The 25,923-nt window shown below is 48.5% G+C and overlaps 1 protein-coding gene across 1 annotated transcript in view; it reads right to left on the reverse strand.

The window, feature by feature from the left end:
- The window catches only part of LOC137374039 (Intraflagellar transport protein 43 homolog), a 138,938-nt gene extending 114,088 nt beyond the window's left edge, over positions 1-24,850 (reverse strand). The window contains exons 1-2 of the mRNA XM_068039823.1: positions 24,698-24,850; positions 24,059-24,157 (exon numbers count right to left, since the gene is read on the reverse strand). Coding sequence (XP_067895924.1) covers positions 24,059-24,157; positions 24,698-24,850 — 252 coding nt within the window. The remainder of the gene's footprint in view (positions 1-24,058; positions 24,158-24,697) is intronic.
- Between the last annotated feature and the right edge of the window lie 1,073 nt (positions 24,851-25,923).

A 25,923-nucleotide genomic window follows, 5' to 3' on the forward strand; every position in this document is an offset into this window, starting at 1 on the left:
TCCTCGTAAGACCTTCCCTCCATACCAGGCAACATCCTAGTAAATCTCCTCTGCACCCTTTCCATAGCTTCCACATCCTTCCTATAATGCGGTGACCAGAACTGCACGCAATACTCCAGGTGCGGTCTCACCAGAGTTTTGTACAGCTGCAGCATGACCTCGTGGCTCCGAAACTCGATCTCCCTACTAATAAAAGCTAACACACCATATGCCTTCTTAACAGCCCTGTTAACCTGGGTAGCAACTTTCAGGGATTTATGTACCTGGACACCAAGATCTCTCTGTTCATCTACACTACCAAGAATCTTCCCATTAGCCCAGTACTCTGCATTCCTGTTACTCCTTCCAAAGTGAATCACCTCACACTTTTCCGCATTAAACTCCATTTGCCATCTCTCAGCCCAGCTCTGCAGCCTATCTATGTCCCTCTGTACCTTACAACATCCTTCGGCACTATCCACAACTCCACCGACCTTAGTGTCATCTGCAAATTTACTAACCCACCCTTCTACACCCTCTTCCAGGTCATTTATAAAAATGACAAACAGCAGTGGCCCCAAAACAGATCCTTGCGGTACACCACTAGTAACTAAACTCCAGGATGAACATTTGCCATCAACCACCACCCTCTGTCTTCTTTCAGCTAGCCAATTTCTGATCCAAAGCTCTAAATCACCTTCAACCCCATACTTCCATATTTTCTGCAATAGCCTACCGTGGGGAACCTTATCAAACGCCTTACTGAAATCCATATACACCACATCCACTGCTTTACCCTCATCCACCAGTTTGGTCACCTTCTCGAAAAACTCAATAAGGTTTGTGAGGCACGACCTACCCGTCACAAAACCGTGCTGACTATCTCTAATGAACTTATTCTTTTCAAGATGATTATAAATCCTGTCTCTTATAACCTTTTCCAACATTTTACCCACAACCGAAGTAAGGCTCACAGGTCTATAATTACCAGGGCTGTCTCTACTCCCCTTCTTGAACAAGGGGACAACATTTGCAATCCTCCAGTCTTCCGGCACTATTCCTGTCGACAATGACGACATATAGATCAAGGACAAAGGCTCTGCAATCTCCTCCCTAGCTTCCCAGAGAATCCTCGGATAAATCCCATCTGGCCCAGGGGACTTAACTATTTTCACACTTTCCAAAATTGCTAACACCTCCTCCTTGTGAACCTCAATCCCATCTAGCCTTGTAGCCTGAACCTCAGTATTCTCAACAACATTTTTTTTCTCTACTGTAAATACTGACGCAAAATATTCATTTAACACTTCCCCTATCTCCTCTGATTCCACACACAACTTCCCACTGCTATCCTTGATTGGCCCTAATCTAACTCTAGTCATTCTTTTATTCCTGATATACCTATAGAAAGCCTTAGGGTTTTCCCTGATCCTATCCACCCTTTGAAGAAGGGTGGAGTTCTCCCAATGACCTGGCCAATGCTTATCCTTCAACGAACACCTAAAACAGATGATCTAGTCCTTTATTTCATTGCTGTTTGTGGGAGCTTGCTGTGCACAATTTAGCTACCGCGTTTTCCTACTATACAACAGTGACTCCACTTCAAAAAGGACTTCATTGGCTGTAAAGCATTATGGAACATTTTGAGGATGTGAGAGGTGCTATAGAAATGTATGACTTTCTTTCTAGCACTTAAGTATGCAAAAAAAGCAAATATACCCACAACCTCAGACAAGCGGTCAACAGACAAAAGGTTGGCAGTCCTCAAAACAGAAAAGTCATCTATTCCGGTTGGGATGTATCCTGGGTTACTGAGGGAAATAAGTGTGGAAATTGAGGAGGAACTGGCCACAGATTTTGGGGTGGTGCTAGAGGACTGGAGGATTGCAAATGTTACACTCCTGTATAAAAAGAGGAGAGAAGGATAAACCTGGCAACTACAGGCCAGTCATCCGAATATCAGTGATGGGAAAAATGCTGAATCCGGGATAAATTTGTCACTTGCCTCATCCATGCCTTTGTTCCCCCTCGGCTTGGATATCCTGGCCAGCCTCTCATCTTCCACCCTCCATAACCTTGAGCTCTCCAAAACTCTGCTGTCCATGTCCATACTCGTTGGACGTCCCAATCACCAATCACCCATCACCCCTGTGCTCAATGACCTACATTGGTTCCCAGTCCAGCAAGACATCGGTTTGAAAATTCTCATCCTTGTTTTCAAATCCCTCCATAGCCTCGCACCTCCCTATCTCTGTAACCTCCTCCAGCTCTACAACCCTCCGATGTCTCTGCGCTCCTCTAATTCTGGCCTCTCTGATTTTATTCATTCTTGGGATGTGAACGTTGCTGGCATTTATTGAGAAGGTGGTGGTGAGCCACCGTCTTGAACCACTGCAGTGCACGTGGTGTAGGTACACCAACAGTGCTGTTAGGAGAGGCATTCCGGCACTTTGATCCAGCGATAGTGAAGGAACAGCAATATGACTGGTCCAGTTAAGTTTCTGGTTAAAGGTGACCCCCTGGATGTTGATGGGGGTATTCAGCGATGGTAATGCTGTTGAACATCGAGGGGAGATGGTTAGATTCTTTCTTGTTGGAGGTCTTCACTTCCTGGTACTTGTGTGGCACTAATGTAATTTGCCACTTATCAGCCCAAGCCTGGATGTTGTCCAGGTCTTGCTACGTTTGGACACAAATATCTTCAGTATCTTAGGAGATGCGAATGGTGCTGAACACTGTGCAATCATCAGCGAATATCCCCACTTCTGACCTTCTGATGGAGGGAAGGTCATTGATGAAGCTGCTGAAGATGGTTGGGCCTAGGACACTATGCTGAGGAACTCCTGCAGTGATGTCCTGGAGCTGAGATGATTGACCTCCAACAACCACAACCATCTTCCTTGTGCTAGCTATGACACCAACCAGTGGAGAGCTTTCCCCGATTCCCATTGACTCCAGTTTTGCTCGGGCTCCTTGATGCCACACAGTCAAATGCTGCCTTGATGTCAAGGGCAGTCACTCTCACCTCACCTTTGGAATTAAGTTCTTATGTCCATGTTTGGACCAAGGCCATAATGAGATCTGGAGCCAGCTGGCCCTGGTAGAACCCAAACTGCACAAACTGCAGGTTATTGCTAAGCAAGTACCGCTTGATAGCAGTGTCGACGACAACTTCTATCACTTTGCTGATGATCGAGCGTAGACTGATGGGGCGGTAATTGGCTGGATTGGATTTGTCCTGCTTTTGGTGGACAGGACATATCTGAGCAATTTTCTACATTATCAGGTAAATGCCTGTGTTGTAGCTGTACTGGAAGAGCTTAGCTAGGGGCGTGGCTAGTTCTGGAACACAGGTCTTCAGCACTGCAGCCATAACGCTGTCAGGGTCCATAGTGTTGGCTGAATCCAGTGCCTTCTGCCTTTTCCTGATATTACGTGGAGAGAATCAAATTGGCTGACAATTAGCATCTGTGATGCTGAGGACAATGAGCATCGCTGATTTCCTTAACTCTACCATTGGTGGACGTGCCTTCAAACCATAGAAACATTACTCCACAGAAAGAGGCCATTCAGCCCATCGTGTCTGCGCTGACTGAAAAAAATAGCTGCCCAATCTAATCCCACCTTCCAGCACCTGGTCCATAGCCTTGCAGGTTACAGCACTTCAGGTGTATGTCCAGGTACCTTCTAAATGAGTTGAGGGTTTCTGCCTCCACCACCAATCCGGACAGTGAATTCCAGATACCCACCACCATCGAGGTGAAAAGGTTTTTCCTCATGTCCCCTCTACCAACCACTTTAAATCTGTGCCCCCTGGTCATTGACTTCTCCACTAGGGGAAATAGGTCCTTCCTGTCTATTCTACCTCGGCCCCTCAGAAATTTTGTACACCTTAATTAAGTCGGCCCTCAGCATCTTCTATTCTAAAGAAAACAACCCAAGCCTATCCAATCTTTCCTCGTAGCTGCAATTTTCAAACGCTGGCAACATTCTTGTAAATCTCCTCTGTACTCTCTCCAGAGCAATTATGTCCTTCCTGTAATGTGGTGATCAGAACTGTACACAATACTCCAGCTGTGGCCTAACCAGCATTTTATACAGTTCCAGCATTACATCCCTGCTTTTGTATTCTATACCTCGGCCAATAAATGAAAGCATTCCAGATGCCTTCTTCACCAGTCTATCTACCTGTTCTGCCACCTTCAGGGACCTGTGGACATGCACTCCAAGGTCTCTCACTTCCTCTAACCATCTCAATATTCTCCCGTTTATTATGTATTCTCTTGCTTTGTTTGCCCTCCCCAAATGCATTACCTCACACTTCTCCGGATTGAATTTCATTTGCCACTTTTCCACCCACTCAACCAAACCATTGATATCATTCTGGAGTCTACAGCTATCCTCTTCACTATCAAATACACGGCCAATTTTTGTGTCATCAGCAAATTCCCCAATCATGCCTCCCACATTTAATTCCAAATCATTAATATATACCACAAACAGCAAGGGACCCAACACTGAGCCCTGGGGAATGCCACTACAAACCGCCTTCCATTTGCAAAAATACCCATCGACCACTACCCTTTGTTTCCTGTCACTGAGCCAATTTTCAACCCGCCACATTTACTTTAGTTCGGCCACACTTAGAATATTGCGTGCAATTCTGGTCGCCACACTACCAGAAGGACGTGGAGGCTTTGGAGAGGGTACAGAAGAGGTTTACCAGGATGTTGCCTGGTATGGAGGGCATTAGCTATGAGGAGAGGTTGGATAAACTCGGATTGTTTTCACTGGAACGATGGAGGTGGAGGGGCGACATGATAGAGGTTTACAAAGTTATGAGCGGCATGGACAGAGTGGATAGTCAGAAGCTTTTTTCCAGGGTGGAAAAGTCAGTTACTAGGAGACATAGGTTTAAGGTGAGAGGGGCAAAGTTTAGAGGGGATGTGCGAGGCAAGTTCTTTACACAGAGGGTGGTGAGTGCCTGGAACTTGCTGCCGGGGGAGGTGGTGGAAGCAGTTACGATAGTGACGTTTAAGAGGCATCTTGACAAATACATGAATAGGATGGAAATAGAGGGATACGGTCCCCGGAAGTGCAGAAGGTTTTAGTTTAGGTAGGCATCAAGATCGGCGCAGGCTTGGAGGGCCGAATGGCCTGTTCCTGTGCTGTTCTTTGTTCTATTCCCCTGGCCATTCCCATTTTATTTTTCTGACCAGTCTGCCATGTGGGACCTTGTCAAATGCCTTACTAAAATCCATGTAGACAACATCCACTGCACGACCCTCATCAATCCTCCTTGTTACTTCCTCAAAAAATTCAATTAAGTTAGTAAGACACAACCTTCCCTTAACAAATTCATGCTGACTATCCCTGATTAATCCATGCCTTTCTAAGAGACAGTTTATCCTACCTCTCAGAATTGATTCTAATAATTTGCCCACCACCGAAGTCAGACTGGGCGGCACAGTGGCGCAGTGGTTAGCACCGCAGCCTCACAGCTCCAGCGACCCGGATTCAGTTCTGTGTACTGCCTTTGTGGAGTTTGCAAGTTCTCCCTGTGACCGCATGGGTTTCCTCCGCGTGCTCCGGTTTCCTCCCACAGCCAAAGACTTGCGGGTTGATAGGTAAATTGGCCATTGTAAAAATTGCCCTTAATGTAGGTAGGTGGTAGGAGAATTGAGGGAAGGTGGGAATGTGAGAGGGAAAAATGGGATTAATGTAGGATGAGTATAAATGGGTGGTTGATGGTCGGAGCGGACACGGTGGGCCGAAGGGCCTGTTTCGGTGCTGTATCTCTCTATGACTGACCAGCCTATAAATATTTGGTCTATCCCTCGCACCTTTTTAAACAATGGTACAACGTTTGCAGATCTCCAATCCTCTGGTACTTTGCCTGTATCCCGTAAGGATTTGAAGATGATCCTCAGAGCATCCGCTATTTCCTCTCTGGCTTCCTTTAACAGCCTGGGGTCATTTGGCCCTGGTGATTTATCCACTTTCAAGGATGTCAGATCCTCTAGTACTTCCTCTCTCATTATGCTTATCGTATCCAATATTTCACACTCCTCTTTAACTACAATGTCTGCATCAACCGTCTCCTTTGTGAAGACAGAGACAAAGTATTCATTAAGAACCCTGACCACATCTTCTGCATCCACGCATATGTTACCTTGTAAATCTCTGATAGGCCCCACCCTTTCCTTAGTTATGCTCTTGCTCTTAATAGACTGATTAAAACAATTTTGGGTTTTCCTTGATTTTACCTGCCAATATATTTTCATGTTCTCTCTTTGCTTTCCTAACTTCCTTTTTTACTTCACCCCTGCCCTTTCTATACTCTTCGACGCTTTCTAAAGTAATAAGCTTTTTGTCCTCGGCCCAACCATCTTCAGCTGCTTCATCAATGACCTTCCTTCAATCATAAGCTCAGAAGTGGGGATGTTCGCTGATGATTACACAATGTTCAGCACCATTCGCGACTCCTCAGATACTGAAGCAGTCCGTGTAGAAATGCAGCAAGACCTGGACAATATCCAGGCTTGGGCTGATAAGTGGCAAGTAACATTCGCGCCACACAAGTGCAAGGCAATGACCATCTCCAACAAGAGAGAATCTAACCATCTCCCCTTGACATTCAATGGCATTACCATCGCTCAATCCCCCACTATCAACATCCTAGGTGCTACCATTGACCAGAAACTGAACTGGAGTAGCCATATAAGAGGCTACAAGAGCAGGTCAGAGGCTGGGAATTCTGCGGTGAGTAACTCACCTCCTGACTCCCCAAAGACTGTCCACCATCTACAAGGCACAAGACAGGAGTGTGATGGAATACTCTCCACTTGCCTGGATGGGTGCAGCTCCAACAACACTCAAGAAGCTCGACACCATCCAGGACAAAGCATCCAGCTTGATTGGCACCACATTCATAAACATTCACTCCCTCCACCACCGACGCACAGTGGCAGCAGTGTGTACCATCTACAAGATGCACTGCAGCAATGCACCAAGGCTCCTTAGACAGCACCTTCCAAACCCGCGACCTCTACCAACTAGAAGGACAAGGGCAGAAAATGCATGGGAACACCACTACCTGCAAGTTCCCCTCCAAGCCACACACCGTCCTGACTTGGAACTATATCACCGTTCCTTCACTGTCGCTGGGTCAAAATCCTGGAACTCCCTTCCTAACAGCATTGTGGGTGTACCTACCCCACATGGACTGCAGCTGGTCAAGAACGCAGCTCACCACCACCTTCTCAAGAGCAATTAGGGATGGGCAATAAATGCTGGCGTAGCCAACGACGCCCACAGCTCATGAATGAATTTTTTAAAACTGTCATAAGCTTTCTTTTTCTGCTTTATCTTACCCTATATGCTTCTAGATAACCAGGGGGCTCTGCATTTGGCAGTATCACCTTTTTCTTTGTGGGGACAAGTCTACACTGTGACCGTAGAATCTTGCTTTTGAATACCTCCCACTGGTTTGCCACTGATTTTCCTTCAAGTAGCTGTATCCAGTCCATTTTCGCCAGATCACCTGACAGCTTCATAAAATTTGCCTTCCCTCAATTTAGAACTTTTACTCCTGTTCTATCCTTGTCCTTTTCCATAATAATGCTAAATCTAACTGTATAATGGTCACTATCTCCAAAATGGTCGCCCACTGCTACTTCATCCACTTGTCCAGCTTCATTTTCTAAGACTAAATCTAGAATTGTGCCCCCTCTCATTGGGCTTGTTATGTGCTGGCGACAAAAGTTCTCTTGAATGCAGTTCAAGAATTTTGTGCCTTCTGTGCCCTTCACACTGTTTGTATCCCAGTTGATATTAGGGTAGTTGAAATCCCCAACTATTATTGCCCTATAGTTTTTGCACTCAGAAATTTGCCTACCTATTTGTTTTTCTATCTCCCTCTCACTATTTGGGGGTCTATTGTACACTCCTAGTAGTGTGACTGCCCCTTTTTTATTTCTGAGCTCAGCCCATATAGCCTCATTTGATGATTCATTTAGCATGTCATCCCTCCTCACAGCTGTAATTGATTCTTTAACCGATAAAGCTACACCCCCTCCTTTTTTTATCCCCCTCTCTATCCTGCTTGAAAACTCTATATCCAGGGATGTTGAACTGCTATTTTTCCCCCTCTTTAAGCCAAGTTTCCGTTATAGCAATGATAGCCATGTGTCTATCTGTGCCCTCAGCTCATCGGCTTTATTTACTATACTCCTTGCATTTAAATAAATACCTTTTAACACTGACAAATTCATGTGCTGCACACTTTTTAACCTTTGCTCCTTCTGTTTTTCAGAATCACTCACTAATTTTCTGCCTCCCATTTCCTGCCTTGAAATTGTCCTATCTGAAACTGCCCTCAGGTTCCCAACCCCCTGCCAATCCAGTTTAAACCATCCCCAACAGCACTAGCAAACCTTCTTGCAAGGATATTCATCCCAGTCCTGTTCAGGTGTAGACCATCCAGCTTGTATGGGTCCCACCTTCCCCAGAAATCTGGAGCCCTCCTTCCTGCACCATCTCTGCATTCATTTGGTGTATTCTCCTATTTCTACACTCACTAGCACGTTGCCTGGGGAGTAATCCAGAGATTACTACCTTTGAGGTCCTGCTTGCTAATCTCATTCCTAACTCCCTACACTCAGCCTACAGGATCTCATCCCTCTTTCTTCCTATATCATTGGTACCAACGTGGACCACGACCTCTGGTTGTGCACCCTCGCCCTCCTGAATGCTCTGTAGCCACTCGGTGATATCCATGACCCTTGCACCAGGGAGGCAACATACCATCCTGGAATCATGTCTGTGACCACAAAACCGCCTACCTGTTCCCCTTTGGAATCCCATACCATTATTGCTCTCTTGTCATTTTTCCTCCCTCCCTGCACAGCTGAGCCACCCATGGTGCTCTGGTCATGACTCTTGCTGCACTTTCCAGAGGAAAGCCTTCAGTTGCCTGGGCCCTAAGCTCTGGAATTCCCTCCCTAAACCTCTCCACCTCTCCCCTCCTTTAAGACACTCCTTAAAACCAACCTCTTTGACCAAGCGTTTGGTCACCTGCCCTAATATCTCCTTATGTGGCTCAATGTATTCCTCTATATTAAAACTAAGAATCCCTTATGCTTTTTTAAAAGATTTCTCAACTTGTCCTGCCATCTTCGAAGATTTGTGTACATTCACCCTCAGGTTCCTGTTCATGAACACCCTTTAAAATTGTACCAACCCCAGCTTCTCCAGTCTCTCTAGGTAACTGAGGTCACTCATCCCCAGTAATATTCTCGTTAATCTCCTCGGCACTCTCGTCCAGCCATTGCCAGCCTCCCTGAAGTGTGATACATATTTAAGATGATACAGAATCAGTCATACACTGGGTTCTAGGACGGTAGTTAAATTTCACCCATGACCCTCGCTCGACAGATCCTGAACCATCCACAATCCATCTCTACTCTATGACAGACTGGACAGTGACAGACTGCCTTCCTGAAAGTATAGTGGCACTCCGGACAAGACTCAAACATTTCTGCAATGCTTTTGGGAGAAAAGAAATGCATTTTATTTGGAAGTAGGGTCACTGGGGCCTTGAGACGCTCAACTTTACCCGGGCACTTGGCCTAATTTGGCAACGTCGATCCAGCAACATGTCTGAGATTCTTCAGCAGCCGATGACTCAAAGCAACACACCAAAGGCTGGCTCTCCAGGAGAGTTCACTTATTTGTTATTTAAAGCCACAGGGCACCCATTTTTACCCTATATAGGTTGTAATGCAGAGCAACAACAATGTTACGATTCACAACACCGAATGCAAGACCCACACAGACTCTGATCCGAAATGTCTGTTCCTCACATGTACATTTCAGCACTTTCGGCAGAGGAGGGATTCCGTACCCCAGTGAGAGTCAGCACCTTCAGGACAGGAGGGGACCCGTACCCCAGTGAGAGTCAGCACCTTCAGGAGAGGAGGGGACCCGTACCCCAGTGAGAGCCAGCACCTTCAGGAGAGGAGGGGACCCGTACCCCAGTGAGAGTCAGCACCTTCAGGAGAAGAGGGGACCTGTACCTCAGTGAGAGTCAGCACCTTCAGGAGAGGAGGGGACCTGTACCTCAGTGAGAGTCAGCACCTTCAGGAGAGGAGGGGACCTGTACCTCAGTGAGAGTCAGCACCTTCAGGAGAGGAGGGGACCCGTACCCCAGTGAGAGTCAGCACCTTCAGGAGAGGAGGGGACCTGTACCTCAGTGAGAGTCAGCACCTTCAGGAGAGGAGGGGACCCGTACCCCAGTGAGAGTCAGCACCTTCAGGACAGGAGGGGACCCGTACCCCAGTGAGAGTCAGCACCTTCAGGAGAGGAGGGGACCCGTACCCCAGTGAGAGTCAGCACCTTCAGGAGAGGAGGGGACCCGTACCTCAGTGAGAGTCAGCACCTTCAGGAGAGGAGGGGACCCGTACCTCAGTGAGAGTCAGCACCTTCAGGAGAGGAGGGGACCCGTACCTCAGTGAGAGTCAGCACCTTCAGCAGAGGAGGGAATCCGTACCCCAGTGAGAGTCAGCAACTTCAGGAGAGGAGGGGACCCGTACCCCAGTGAGAGTCAGCACCTGCAGGAGAGGAGGGGACCCGTACCCCAGTGAGAGTCAGCACCTTCAGGAGAGGAGGGGACCCGTACCTCAGTGAGAGTCAGCATCTTCAGAAGAGGAGGGGACCCGTACCCCAGTGAGAGTCAGCACCTTCAGGAGAGGAAGGGACCCATACCCCAGTGAGAGTCAGCACCTTCAGGAGAGGAGGGGACCCATACCCGAGTGAGAGTCAGCACCTTCAGCACAGGAGGGGACCCATACCCCAGTGAGAGTCAGCACCTTCAGGAGAGGAGGGAACCCGTACCTCAGTGAGAGTCAGCACCTGCAGGAGAGGAGGGGACCCGTACCCCAGTGAGAGTCAGAACCTTCAGGAGAGGAGGGGACCCATACCCCAATGAGAGTCAGCACCTTCAGGAGAGGAGGGGACCCAAACCCCAATGAGAGTCAGCGCCTTCAGGAGAGGAAGGGACCCATACCCCAGTGAGAGTCAGAACCTTCAGGAGAGGAGGGGACCCATACCCCAGTGAGAGTCAGCACCTTCAGGAGAGGAGGGGACCCATACCCGAGTGAGAGTCAGCACCTTCAGGAGAGGAGGGGACATGTACCCCAGTGAGAGTCAGCACCTTCAGGAGAGGAGGGGACCCGTACTCCAGTGAGAGTCAGCACCTTCAGCTGAGGAGTGGACCCATACCCGAGTGAGAGTCAGCACCTTCAGGAGAGGAGGGGACCCGTACCCCAGCGAGAGTCAGCACCTTAAGAACAGGAGGGGACCCGTACCCCAGTGAGAGTCAGCACCTTCAGGAGAGGAGGGGACCTGTACCCCAGTGAGAGTCAGCATCTTCAGGAGAGATTGGGACCTGTACCCCAGTGAGAGTCAGCACCTTCAGGAGTGGAGGGGACCCGTACCCCAGTGAGAGTCAGCACCTTCAGCTGAGGAGGGTACCTGTACCCCAGTGAGAGTCAGCACCTTCAGGAGAGGAGGGGACCTGTACCCGAGTGAGAGTCAGCACCTTCAGCTGAGGAGGGGACCTGTACCCCAGTGAGAGTCAGCACCTTCAGGAGAGGAGGGGACCTGTACCCGAGTGAGAGTCAGCACCTTCAGGAGAGAAGGGGACCCGTACCCCAGTGAGAGTCAGCACCTTCAGGAGAGAAGGGGACCCGTACCCCAGTGAGAGTCAGAACCTTCAGGAGAGGAGGGGACCCATACCCCAATGAGAGTCAGCACCTTCAGGAGAGGAGGGGACCCATACCCCAATGAGAGTCAGCACCTTCAGGAGAGGAAGGGACCCATACCCCAGTGAGAGTCAGCACCTTCAGGAGAGGAGGGGACTCATACCCCAGTGAGAGTCAGCACCTTCAGGAGAGGTGGGGACCCATACCCGAGTGAGAGTCAGCACCTTCAGGAGAGGAGGGGACATGTACCCCAGTGAGAGTCAGCACCTTCAGGAGAGGAGGGGACCCGTACTCCAGTGAGAGTCAGCACCTTCAGCTGAGGAGGGGACCCATACCCGAGTGAGTCAGCACCTTCAGGAGAGGAGGGGACCCGTACCCCAGCGAGAGTCAGCACCTTCAGCTGAGGAGGGTACCTGTACCCCAGTGAGAGTCAGCACCTTCAGGAGAGGAGGGGACCTGTACCCGAGTGAGAGTCAGCACCTTCAGCTGAGGAGGGGACCTGTACCCCAGTGAGAGACAGCACCTTCAGGAGAGGAGGGGACCTGTACCCGAGTGAGAGTCAGCACCTTCAGGAGAGGAGGGGACCTGTACCCGAGTGAGAGTCAGCACCTTCAGGAGAGGAGGGGACCCGTACCCCAGCGAGAGTCAGCACCTTCAGCTGAGGAGGGGACCTGTACCCCAGTGAGAGTCAGCACCTTCAGGAGAGAAGGGGACCCGTACCCCAGTGAGCGTCAGAACCTTCAGGAGAGGAGGGGACCCATACCCCAATGAGAGTCAGCACCTTCAGGAGAGGAGGGGACCCATACCCCAATGAGAGTCAGCACCTTCAGGAGAGGAAGGGACCCATACCCCAGTGAGAGTCAGCACCTTCAGGAGAGGAGGGGACCCATACCCCAGTGAGTCAGCACCTTCAGGAGAGGAGGGGACCCGTACCCCAGCGAGAGTCAGCACCTTCAGCTGAGGAGGGTACCTGTACCCCAGTGAGAGTCAGCACCTTCAGGAGAGGAGGGGACCTGTACCCGAGTGAGAGTCAGCACCTTCAGCTGAGGAGGGGACCTGTACCCCAGTGAGAGACAGCACCTTCAGGAGAGGAGGGGACCTGTACCCGAGTGAGAGTCAGCACCTTCAGGAGAGGAGGGGACCTGTACCCGAGTGAGAGTCAGCACCTTCAGGAGAGGAGGGGACCCGTACCCCAGCGAGAGTCAGCACCTTCAGCTGAGGAGGGGACCTGTACCCCAGTGAGAGTCAGCACCTTCAGGAGAGAAGGGGACCCGTACCCCAGTGAGAGTCAGAACCTTCAGGAGAGGAGGGGACCCATACCCCAATGAGAGTCAGCACCTTCAGGAGAGGAGGGGACCCATACCCCAATGAGAGTCAGCACCTTCAGGAGAGGAAGGGACCCATACCCCAGTGAGAGTCAGCACCTTCAGGAGAGGTGGGGACCCATACCCGAGTGAGAGTGAGCACCTTCAGGAGAGGAGGGGACATGTACCCCAGTGAGAGTCAGCACCTTCAGGAGAGGAGGGCACCCGTACTCCAGTGAGAGTCAGCACCTTCAGCTGAGGAGGGGACCCATACCCGAGTGAGTCAGCACCTTCAGGAGAGGAGGGGACCCGTACCCCAGCGAGAGTCAGCACCTTCAGCTGAGGAGGGTACCTGTACCCCAGTGAGAGTCAGCACCTTCAGGAGAGGAGGGGACCTGTACCCGAGTGAGAGTCAGCACCTTCAGCTGAGGAGGGGACCTGTACCCCAGTGAGAGACAGCACCTTCAGGAGAGGAGGGGACCTGTACCCGAGTGAGAGTCAGCACCTTCAGCTGAGGAGGGGACCTGTACCCCAGTGAGAGACAGCACCTTCAGGAGAGGAGGGGACCTGTACCCGAGTGAGAGTCAGCACCTTCAGGAGAGGAGGGGACCTGTACCCGAGTGAGAGTCAGCACCTTCAGGAGAGGAGGGGACCCGTACCCCAGCGAGAGTCAGCACCTTCAGCTGAGGAGGGGACCTGTACCCCAGTGAGAGACAGCACCTTCAGGAGAGGAGGGGACCTGTACCCGAGTGAGAGTCAGCACCTTCAGGAGAGGAGGGGACCTGTACCCGAGTGAGAGTCAGCACCTTCAGGAGAGGAGGGGACCCGTACCCCAGTGAAAGTCAGCAATTTCAGGAGAGGAGGGGACCCGTACCCCAGTAGTGAAAGAGAGACCAAAGGAGGTCAGAGGGACAGGGTAGTGACAGGAGACAGTCCCCTGTAGTTCCCCTGATTGTGTAGTGACTCAGGCCATGACTAAACCAGCTCCCCCAGAGGAGACTGAATTGGCACTGCAGGCAAATGACCATGAGGTGTTTCTGACTGAAACTTTCTTTGGGAAGTTAGAGGACTCAGGGATGGGTTAAATGGATCGTCCCTAGTTGAGGCTCAGCGAGCCGGCTCAGCATTAAAGAGTTAGCACAGGCTGCCCAGACTGAAATTGAAGCAGAGGGAGTCCCTGATTGCTACTATCTAAAGAATGAGGTACTGAAGAGGAAGTGGAGATCTTCTCACCGACCTGAGGACAAAAAGTGGACAGTGGTTTACCAGTTCGTGGTGCCGCATTAAGAATGGCCCATGAGGTTACAATGGCTGTACATGTTGGTATACGAAAACCAAAGCCCGCATAAAACAGCAGTTTGACTGGCCAAAATTCCACAAAGATTTGGTGGAGTACTGTAGGAGTTGCCACATGTACCAGGTTGAGGAGAAACCCCAACCTGCAGTGAAATCTGCACCCCTAATTCATCGGATTTGGGAGACCCTCCAGCAGCGGTTTGGGGAATTGTAAGGGACACCTGCCAAGAACAAAAGGGGATAGACAGGCACAGGTCTGGCAGAGAGTTAGAGAGGAAGGGGACCAAAAGGACAAAGAGGACAGGTTTAAGGAGGTCAGGGAGGATTCCCAAGTGAAAACCCCTACTGTCTAATCAGCCAACCCTGAAATGTTGGGAAAATTTGACCACACATCCTCCTATGTAAATGCAGACAACAGAAACACCCTACCAGGGCTGCTAACAGCATTTGCAGAAACCTGTAGGGACAAACAAAATCCTCAAGGGGGCAGAGAAACAGTGATGGTGATGCCTCACCTAGTCGAAGTGCTGCAGGGGAGTGCAGTGGAATCTGGACAAATAGCTGCAAGCAGGAATGTCCCAGAGGACAAATGAGAAGGTTAGCAATGATTCCTTCTCCATTGTCAGAGGAAAAGGGAAACATCAAGACCCTGAAGTGAACAGCACTTGTATGATTCACCCAAGCACTGAAAGTGAGGTCACAGTGGATCCACCCACTGCCGACTCCCATGATCCGAGCTTCAACCCAGAGCTAATTAAATCTAACCAACCCCCGGCAGACCCCAACAGAAACAAAGGCACCCGAGACAATCATGGAAATGTGCAAACCTCAAAGCTCTGCCAAAATCACATATTTATTGGGATACCCATTCCCAACGTACTGAAGGGTGATAGTAAAGTAACTTTAAACCCCTTGGGCAACACAGTGGGTGGATCCACTGTGACCTCACTTTCAGTGCTTGGGTGAATCATGCAAGTGCTGTTCGCTTCAGGGTCTTGACGTTTCCCTTTTCCTCTGACAATGGAGAAGGAATCATTGCTAACCTTCTCATTTGTCCTCTGGGACATTCCTGCTTGCAGCTATTTGTCCAGATTCCACTGCACTCCCCTGCAGCACTTCGACTAGGTGAGGCATCACCCTCACTGTTTCTCTGCCCTCTTGAGGATTTTGTTTGTCCCGAAAGGTTTCTGCACAAAACACATGACCCACAGTTTAAAGCAACACTGCTACAAAGAAAAGACAGGCTGAAACAATTTCTAAGATTTGTGAATGAATGAGAATGAATGAGAGAAATGCATGTGTGCTTTCCTGTATTTTCTCTTCCTTCTAACTTATCATGAAATGCTCCCCTAATGTCACATTCCATACAGCGAGGGGCAGAGGTGTGACGGAAATCACACCTGCCAAATGGAAACATATTAATTTCGTCATATAGGACACTATTGAAACTTTTTTTTTTTAACGACATTGCACATAGCTTGTTTAAAAAAAAACAACAGAGCTGAACAGCTAAAAACACGGTTGCACATTTGCATTCTGAGGGACAGCTGAATAGAAAGATAATGGGAGTGCTCACTGAGTCAATTAACAAGATTGGACTGGGCAAAAGTGATAGAAACATAGGAGCAGGAGTCGGCCATTCGGCACATTGAGCCTGCCCCACCATTCAATATGATCATGGCTGATCATCCACTTCAATGCCTTTTTCCCACACTATCCTCATATCCCCTTATGTCATTTATATTTAGAAATCTGTCAATCTCTGCTTTAAACATACTCAATGACTGAGCTTCCACAGCCCATTGGGGAATCAACATTCTTTGTGTAAGCGCCAGAACTCTACCCCCCACCGAGTGTGTCTGGAAAGCTTTGAAATCAACAACTCTCCCAGAAGCTGCTATTTCACACATGACCTACCTGCTGGCCAGAATGGGGGTTTTTTGAATTGTGCCACACAGAAAGGAGACAGAGTGCAATTGGAAGACCAAAGAGAAGGAAGGTTTCTCTCTCTCTCCAGCAAATCCCCAGGTGGCAGTTTCTACGCTTAAAGACTACACACATAGCATATCTTCGGCCTTCTGGTACCAGAGAAGCAAGTCTGAAATTGTGCACCGGACCCCCGTGAGAACTCCAAGACGTCAACTTCAATCAAGGACAATTACATCAAAGACACCTGTATTCCATTTATTACGAACTCTACTTCAAACCACGTCTCCCCCCCCCCCCCAATTCTTTCTTCCCCTCAGTATCTATTTGTGTGTGCATGCTAGCCTGGTTGCGTCGCATATCTTAGTAATTTTAACCGGATTAGAGTGGTAAGGCTAATAAACTTACACCTTTCTTGTTTAAATCTAAGAAAACCTGTCTAATTGGTTCATTTGCATTTACAATTAGAGAACAGTGAGCAAAGACTCACTGAGGTGGTAATCTAAAATCACTGTGGTTTAAAAGATAAACCCTGTTACGGCCAAACCAGGAAAGGGGCAAGAGGGGAGCCTGAGACCCCTTCCTCACATAGAAACATAGAAAATAGGAGTAGGAGTAGGCCATTCAGCCCTTCGAGCCTGCTTCGCCATTCATTATGATCAGAGCTGATGATCCAACTCAGTAGCCTGTTCCCGCTTTCGCCCCATACCCTTTGATACCTTTAGACCCAAGAGCTATATCTAACTCCTTCTTGAAAACATACAATGTTTTGGCCTCAACTGCTTTCTGTGGTAGCGAATTCCACAGGCTCACCACTCTCTGGGTGAAGAAATTTCTCCTCATCTCAGTCCTGAAAGGTTTACCCCGTATTCTTAGACTATGACCCCTGGTTCTGGACTCCCCCACCATCGGGAACATCCTTCCTGCATCTATCCTGTCAAGCCCTGTAAGAATTTTATAGGTTTCTATGAGATCCCCCCTCACTCTTCTGAACTCCAGCGAATATAATCCTAACCAACTCAATCTCTCCTCATACGTTAGTCCCGCCATCCCAGGAATCAGTCTGATAAACCTTCGCTGCACTCCCTCTATAGCAAGAACATCCTTCCTCAGATGAGGAGACCAAAACTGCACACAATATTCCAGGTGTGGCCTCACCAAGGCCATGTATAATTGCAGCAAGACATCCCTGCTTCTGTACTCTAATCCTCTCGCTATGAAGGCCAACACACCATTTGCCTTTTTTACCGCCTGTTGCACCTGCATGCTTACTTTCAGCGACTGGTGTACGAGAACACCCAGGTCTTGCTGCATATTTCCCTCTCTCAGTTTATAGCCGTTCAGATAATAATCTGCCTTCCTGTTTTTGCTACCAAAGTGAATAACCTCACATTTATTCACATTATACTGCATCTGCCATGCATTAGCCCATTCACTCAACTTGTCCAAATCACCCCGAAGCCTCTCTGCATCCTCCTCACAACTCACCCTCCCATCCCAGTTTTGTGTCATCTGCAGATCTGGAGATATTACATTTAGTTCCCTCATCTAAATCATTAATGTATATTGTGAATAGCTGGGGTCCTAGCACCGATCCCTGTGGTACACCACTACTCACTGCCTGCCCTTTGGAAAAAGACCCATTTATCCACACTGCAAGTTCCCCTCCAAGTCACACACCATCCTGACTTGGAACTATATCGCCGTTCCTTCACTGTCGCTGGATCAAAATCCTGGAACTCCCTTCCTAACAGCACTGTGGGTGTACCTACCCCACATGGACTGCAGCGGTTCAAGAAGGCAGCTCACCACCACCTTCTCAAGGACAATTAGGGATGGGCAATAAATGTTGGCCTGGCCAGCGACACCCACATCCCATGAATGAATAAAAAAAAAAATACTCTTTGTTTCCTGTCTGCCAATCAATTTTCTATCCATCGCAATACACTACCCCCAATCCCATGTGCTTTAATTTTACACACTAATCTCTTATGTGGGACTTTGTCAAAAGCCTTCTGAAAGTCCAAATAAACCACATCCACTGGCTCCCCCTCATCAACTCTACTAGTTACATCCTCACAAAATTCTCGTAGATTTGTCAAACATGATTTCCCTTTCGTAAATCCATTCTGATTCTGTCCGATTCTACCACTGTTCTCTAAGTGCTCTGCTATAAAATCTTTGATAATGGACTCTCGAATTTTCCCCACTACCGACGTCAGGCTGACTGGTCTATAATTCCCTGCTTTCTCTCTACCTCCCTTTTTAAATAGTGGGGTTACATTAGTTACTCTCCAATCTGTAGGAACTGTTCCAGAGTCTATAGAATCTTGGAAGATGACCACCAATGCATCCACTATTTCTAGGACCACTTTGTTTAGTACTCTGGGATGCAGACCATCAGGCCCTGGGGTTTAATCGGCCTTCAATCCCATCAATTTCCCCAACATCATATCTCTGTTAATACTGATTTCCTTCAGTTGTTCTATCTCACTAAGCCCTGTGTTCCCCAACATTTCTGGTATGATATTTGTGTCCTCCTTTGTGAAGACAGAACCAAAGTATGTATTTAATTAGTCAGCCATTTCTTTATTCCCCATAATAAATTCCCCTGTTTCTGATTGTAAGGGACCTACATTTGTCTTCACCAATCTTTTTCTCTTCACATACCTATAGAAACTTTTACAGTCAGTTTTCATGTTCCCCACAAGCTTACTCTCGTACTCTATTTTCCCCTTCTTAATCAATCCCTTGGTCCTCCTTTGCTGAATTCTAAACTGCTCCCAATCCTCAGGTCTGTTGTTTTTCCTGGCAAATTTATATGCCTCTTCCTTGGATCTAATTTATTTATTTAGAGATACAGCACTGAAACAGGCCCATCGAGTCTGTGCCGACGATCAACCACCCATTTATACTAATCCTACATTAATCCCATTACCCTCTCACATCCCCACCTTCCCTCAATTCCCCTACCACCTACCTATACAAGGGGCAATTTATAATGGCCAATTTACCTATCAACCTGCAAGTCTTTGGCTGTGGGAGGAAACCAGAGCACCCGGCGAAAACCCACGCTGTCACAGGGAGAACTTGCAAACTCCACACAGGCAGTACCCAGAATCGAACCTGGGTCGCTGGAGCTGTGAGGCTGCGGTGCTAACCACTGCACCACTGTGCCGCCCAATGCTGTCTCTAATTTCCCTTGTAAGCCATGGTTTGGATCCCTTTCCTGATCTACTTTTGCGCCAGACAGGAATAAACAATTGTTGCAGTTCATCCATGCACTCTTTGAATGTTTGCCATTGCCTTTCCACTGTCATCCCTTTCAGTAACGTTTCCCAATCCATTGTGGCCAACTCAGGCCTCATATCTTCGTAGTTTCCTTTACTAAGATTCAGGACCCTAGTCTCAGAATCAACTACGTCACTCTCCATCTTGATGAAGAATTCTATCATATTATGGTCGCTCATCCCCAAGGGGTCTCGCACAACTAGATTGTCAATTATTCCTCTCTCATTACACAAGACCCAGTCTAGGATGGCCTGTTCCCTAGTTGGTTCCTCAACATATTGGTCCAGAAAACCATCCCGTATACACTCCATGAATTCCTCCTCTACGGTATTGTGACTAATTTGATTTGCCCAATCTATATGCAGATTAAATTCACCTATAATGACAGATGTTCCTTTATCGCATGCATCTCTAATTTCCTGTTTAATGCCATTCCCGACATCACCACTACAGTTTGTGGGTCTATATACAACCCCCACTAACGTTTTTGCCCCTTAATGTTTCTCAGCTCTACCCCTACAGATTCATCATCGTCAGAGCTAATATCTTTCCTCACTATTGCGTTCATTTCCTCTTTAACCAGCAATGCAACTCCACCGCCTTTTGCTTTTTGTCTGTCCTTCCTAAATACTGAATATCCCTGGATGTTCATTTCCCATCCCTGGTCACCTTGCAGCCATGTCTCTGTAATCCTTCATACCCGTTTAAATCTATTTGCGCGATTAATTCATACACTTTATTGCAAATGCTCCACACGTTCAGGCACAAAGCCTTAAGGGTTGTCTTTTTGACATTACTTGTCTCCTGCCCACTATTTTTCACTGTGGCCCTGTTTGATTCTGGCCCTCGATTTCTCTGCCTATCACTTTTCTTCTTCCCCTTACTGTCTTTTGTTCTTGTCTTTGATCCCCCCTCCTCTGACGACTTGCAAAGGTTCCCATCCCCCTGCCATTTTAGTTTAAACCCTCCCCAACCACTCTAGCAAATATTCCCCCTAGGACATCAGTCCTGGTCCTGCCCAGGTGTAACCTGTCCAGTTTGTACTGGTCCCACCTCGCCCAGAACTGGTCCCAATGTCCCAGGAATCTAAAACCCTCCCCCTCACACCATCTCTTCAGCCACGTATTCATCCAATATATCCTGCTATTTCTACTCTGACTAGCACGTGGCACTGGTAGTAATCCTGAGATCACTACCTTTGAGGTCCTACTTTTCAACTTACTTCCTAACAACCTGTATTCTGCTTTTAGGACCTCATCCTTTTTTTACCTACATCGTTTGTACCAATGTGTACCACAACCGGTCACAACACCCAGTGAGAGTCCAGCACCTTCAGGCGAGGAGGGGACTCATACTCGAGTGAGAGTCAGCACCTTCAGGAGAGGAGGGGACCCGTACCCCAGAGAGAGTCAGCACCTTCAGGACAGGAGGGGACCTGTACCCCAGTGAGAGTCAGCACCTTCAGGAGAGGAGGGGACCCGTACCCCAGTGAGAGTCAGCACCTTCAGGACAGGAGGGGACCTGTACCCCAGTGAGAGTCAGCACCTTCAGGAGAGGAGGGGACCCGTACCCCAGTGAGAGTCAGCACCTTCAGGAGAGGAGGGGACCCATACCCCAGATAGAGTCAGCACCTTCAGGAGAGGAGGGGACCCGTACCCGAGAGAGAGTCAGCATCTTCAGGAGAGGAGGGGACCCGTACCCCAGTGAGAGTCAGCACCTTCAGGAGAGGAGGGGACCCGTACCCCAGTGAGAGTCAGCACCTTCAGGAGAGGAGGGGACCCGTACCCCAGTGAGAGTCAGCATCTTCAGGAGAGGAGGGGACTCGTAACCCAGAGAGAGTCAGCACCTTCAGGAGAGGAGGGGACTCGTACCATGATGAGAGACATATATGAGAGACATGAGAGGTATAGACAGGGTGGATAGCAAGAGGCTTTTTCCCAGAGTGGGGGTTTCAATTACTAGAGGACACGAGTTCAAAGTGAAAGGGGAAAAGTTTAGGGGGGATATGCGTGGAAAGTTCTTTACGCAGAGGGTGGTGGGCACCTGGAACGCATTGCCAGCGGAGGTGGTAGATGCGGGCACGATGGAGTCTTTTAAGATGTATCTAGACAGATACATGAATGGGCAGGAAGAAAAGAGATACAGAACCTTAGAAAATAGGCGACATGTTTAGAGAGAGGATCTGGATCGGCGCAGGCTTGGAGGGCCGAAGGGCCTGTTCCTGTGCTGTAATTATCTTTGTTCTTTGTTCTTTCTTTGTATATCGTCCAGACGGTAGGTTTCCTTCCTCGTAAAATGTCCCAAGGTACTTCACAGGAGCGACTGCCAAACATAACTTGGTACTGAGCCACAATCAGACTCATCCCAGTTTCCAGCTCTTGGACCGTAGCCCTGTAGATTCCAACGCTTCACCTGAATATCCAAGAGCTTTTTTGAATGCGATGAGGGTTTCTGCCTCTCTCAGGCAGTGACTTCCATATCCCCACCACCCTCTAGGTGAAAAAAAGTCTCAACTCCCCTCCAATCCTTCTACCAGTTACTTTAAATCTGTGTTCCCTGGTTAGTGACCTCTCTGCTAACTGAAATAGGTCCTTCCTCTCCAGTCTATCTAGGCCCCTTATAATTTTATACACATCAATTAAACCTCCCATCAGCCTACTCTGCTCCAAAGAAAACAACCCTAGCCTATCCAATCTTTCCTCATAACTAAAATTCTCCATTACTGGCAGCATCCTCATAAATCTCCTCTATACCCTCTCTGGACAATCACATCCTTCCTGTAATGTGATAACCAGAACTGTACACAGTACTCCAGCCACAGTCCAACTAATGTCATGCAGGCCCCCAGCTGCCACAAATGAGGTACATTAATTTCACCACATGGCCATTAAACTTCAAATTGTCGCTGAGAAGAAAAGAGGCCCTTTTACAAGGAATTGCCAGGCCCCTAGCCGGAAAGACACTTTTTGCATACTAGCAGACAGTGTTGGAACAAAGGAACCAGTCCCTGCCCCAATACACAGAAGAGACCTGGTCAAACCAGTCGGTCACATGACCACCTGCTGGCCAACTGGGGGAGTTTTATATGGGAGAAACGGTGTTTGAAGAGAGAAAGCTCCTGGATTGAGAACATCTCTCTCCTGTCATCTCGTTCTCACCAGCTTTGGATCCATTGAAGACACATGAACCTCAAGAGAGAAAAGTCTCCCACAGTGAACAAGGTTGAAGAAGAATACTGGGCCCCAACGAAAAGCAAGAATTACCAACAAAGGGACTTTACAGTGACTCGAAAAAAGTCACAGTAACAAGAAACTCTTCAGATATTGCCTCAGATTTCTCCACTTTAATTTTCTTCTGCTCTTATTTGCATGTGTGTATCGTGTATGTATGCTAGCGTGAGCGTGTCATGTATCAGTAGGCGTTAACCGAATTAGAGTTTAAGTTTTAATAGAGGGAGAGAGAAATACAGCACTGAAACAGGCCCTTCGGCCCACCGAGTCTGTGCCGACCAGCAACCACCCATTTCTACTAATCCTACATTAACCCCATATTTCCTACCACCTTCCCTCAATTCTCCGACCACCTACCTACACTAGGGACAATTTACAATGGCCAATTTACCTATCAACCTGCAAGTCTTTGGCTGTGGGAGGAAACCGGAGCACCCGGAGGAAACCCACGCAGACACAGGGAGAACTTGCAAACTCTGCACAGGCAGTACCCAGAACCGAACCCGGGTCGCTGGAGCTGTGAGGCTGCAGTGCTAACCACTGCGCCACTGTGCGGCCCTGTACATTTCACTTTTCTTCTTTAAGCCAAAGAAAGTTTGTTTGTGGTCAGTTCTTTGCCTTATAATTAGAAAGCGGTGAAAAAGGACTCACCAAGGGGGAGCTAAAAACACGGTGTGTTTAAAATTAAATCATGTTACAGTAAGACCAGGTGAAGGCTGAAAGGGAACCCTAGACCCCTTTCTCATCCGGTCATAACACTAGTGTTTTATACAGTTCGAGCAGCTCTTATATTCTATGCCTCAACTATTAAAGGCAGAAAAATTCAAAATCATTGCAGTTACAATGCGATATGTTTTCAGGAAGCTTCCCAGTGGAACAGTACATTTTGTATTCTGATATGTAGACGACTTGGACAACAAAGTGCAGCCCAGAGCAGGCTTGCTCCAGATACAAGTGCACAGAGTGCTAAAGATCATCTGTTGCGAAAACATCGATAAAAACAAGAGAGTAATGTAACAAAAAGAATCAGCCTGGCACAACAAGGTGCAAACTCATGAGTAAACATGGCCGTTTCTGTAACCGGTAACTCGAACACTGATGTTAATACGAGTGGTCATTGTTCTTTGGCAGTTCGAAGAGACTAGCTGTTTTAAAGCTGAGTGTTTTAGTTAGTGGGGCTGTTACTCTTTTTATTGGCAAAGTTTTGTGAAGAAAGACAAGTGTTGGAGGTGTGCTTAAAGCAGTTTTGCCAGCACACACTGGCACTCACCTCTGCTCCGACGGTGGTGGAAGGCGCTTTGTGACTCAGATGGGTCTCGTCCTGAGAGGTATCCAGGGACTGACGGGCTCGACGCCCAGTCTTCACGATCTGGAAAGGGGTGCGGAAAGAGGTTTAGCACAAAGAAAACAGGTCATAACCCAGCAGTCCAATAAACCAGCCCAGGGCCCCGGAATGGACGCAGCACATATTGTCCTTGCAGTGACTGTAGTGCAAGCACACAGATGCTCTTCTGCTCCCTCAGTGTTTCCTCCGTCTCTGCTTCACTCTAGCTGGTTTTATTAACATCAACATTCACAGCAGACCCATACTCCACCTTCCTTGAACAGTGACAGGTCATATCAATAACAGGTGTCAGCCGTGAGTCAGTGCACTCAGAGAATTCTCACCTGTTGAGTCAGAGGTCGTGGGTTCAACTCCCACTCCAGAGACTTGAGCATCAATTCCAGACTGACCCTCACAGTACTGAGGGAGTGCTGCACTGTTGGAAGTGCTGTCTTTCAGATGTTAAACTGAGGGCTCGTCTGCGCTCTCAGATGGATGAAAAAGATCCCATGGCCACTATTCGAAGAGCAGGGAGTTAGTTCTCCCAGTGTCCACATTTATGACTAAAACAGAAAATCGGGTTACCTGTCTCAGTGCTGTCTGTGGCATCTTGTTGTAGGCCAAATGTCTTGCCTTGTTTTCCAAATATAAGAGTAATTCATTAGCTGTGAAGCACTTTGGGCATTCTGGGTTGTGAAGGGCGCTACAGAATGCAAGTTCTTTGCTATATGGTGGCATGCTGACAGAGTCATACTCACGGAATCATACCTTACAGACAATGTCCCAGACACTGCCATCACTATCCCTGGGTATGTCCTGTCCCACCGGTAGGACAGACCCACCAGAGGTGGCGGGACAGTGATTTACAGTAGGGAGGGAGTTGCCCTGGGAGTCCTCAACATCAACTTCTGACCCCATGAAGTCTCATGGCATCAGGTCAAACATGGGCAAGGTAACCTCCTACTGATTACCACCTACCGCCCTCCCTCAGCTGATGACTCAGTACTCCTCCATGTTGAACACCACTTGGAGGAAGCACTGAGGGTGGCAAGGGCACAAAATGTACTCTGGGTGGGACTTCAATGTCCATCACCAAGAGTGGCTCGGTAGCACCACTATTGACCGAGCTGGCCGAGTCCTAAACGACATAGCTGCTAGACTGGGTCTGCGGCAGGTGGTGGGGGAACCAACATGAGGGAAAAACATACTTGACCTCGTCCTCACCAATCTGCCTGCTGCAGATGCTTCTGTCCATGACTGTATTGGTAGGAGTGACCACCGCACAGTCCTTGTGGAGACGAAGTCCCGCCTTCACATTGAGGATACCTTCCATCGTGTTGTGTGGCACTATCACCGTGCTAAATGGGATAGATTTCGAACAGATCTAGCAATGCAAAACTGGGCATCCATGAGGTGCTGTGGGCCATCAGCAGCAGCAGAATTGTGCTCAACAACAATGTGTAACCTCATGGCCCGGCATATCCCCCACTCTACCATTACCATCAAGCCAGGAGACCAACCCTGGTTCAATGAAGAGTGCAGGAGGGCATGCCAGGAGCAGCACCAGGCATACCTCAAAATGAGGTGTCAACCTGGTGAAGCTACAACCCAGGACTATCTGCGTGCCAAACTGCATAAGCAGCATACGATAGACAGAGCTAAGCGATCCCATAACAAATGGATCAGATCTAAGCTCTGCAGTCCTGCCACATCCAGCCGTGAATGGTGGTGGACAATTAAACAACTAACTGGAGAAGGTGGCTCCACAAATATCCCCATCCTCAATGATGGGGGAGCCCAGCACATCAGTG

The sequence above is a fragment of the Heterodontus francisci genome, chromosome 9 (assembly GCF_036365525.1).
Source record: "Heterodontus francisci isolate sHetFra1 chromosome 9, sHetFra1.hap1, whole genome shotgun sequence".
NCBI classification, from domain to species: Eukaryota; Metazoa; Chordata; class Chondrichthyes; order Heterodontiformes; family Heterodontidae; genus Heterodontus; species Heterodontus francisci.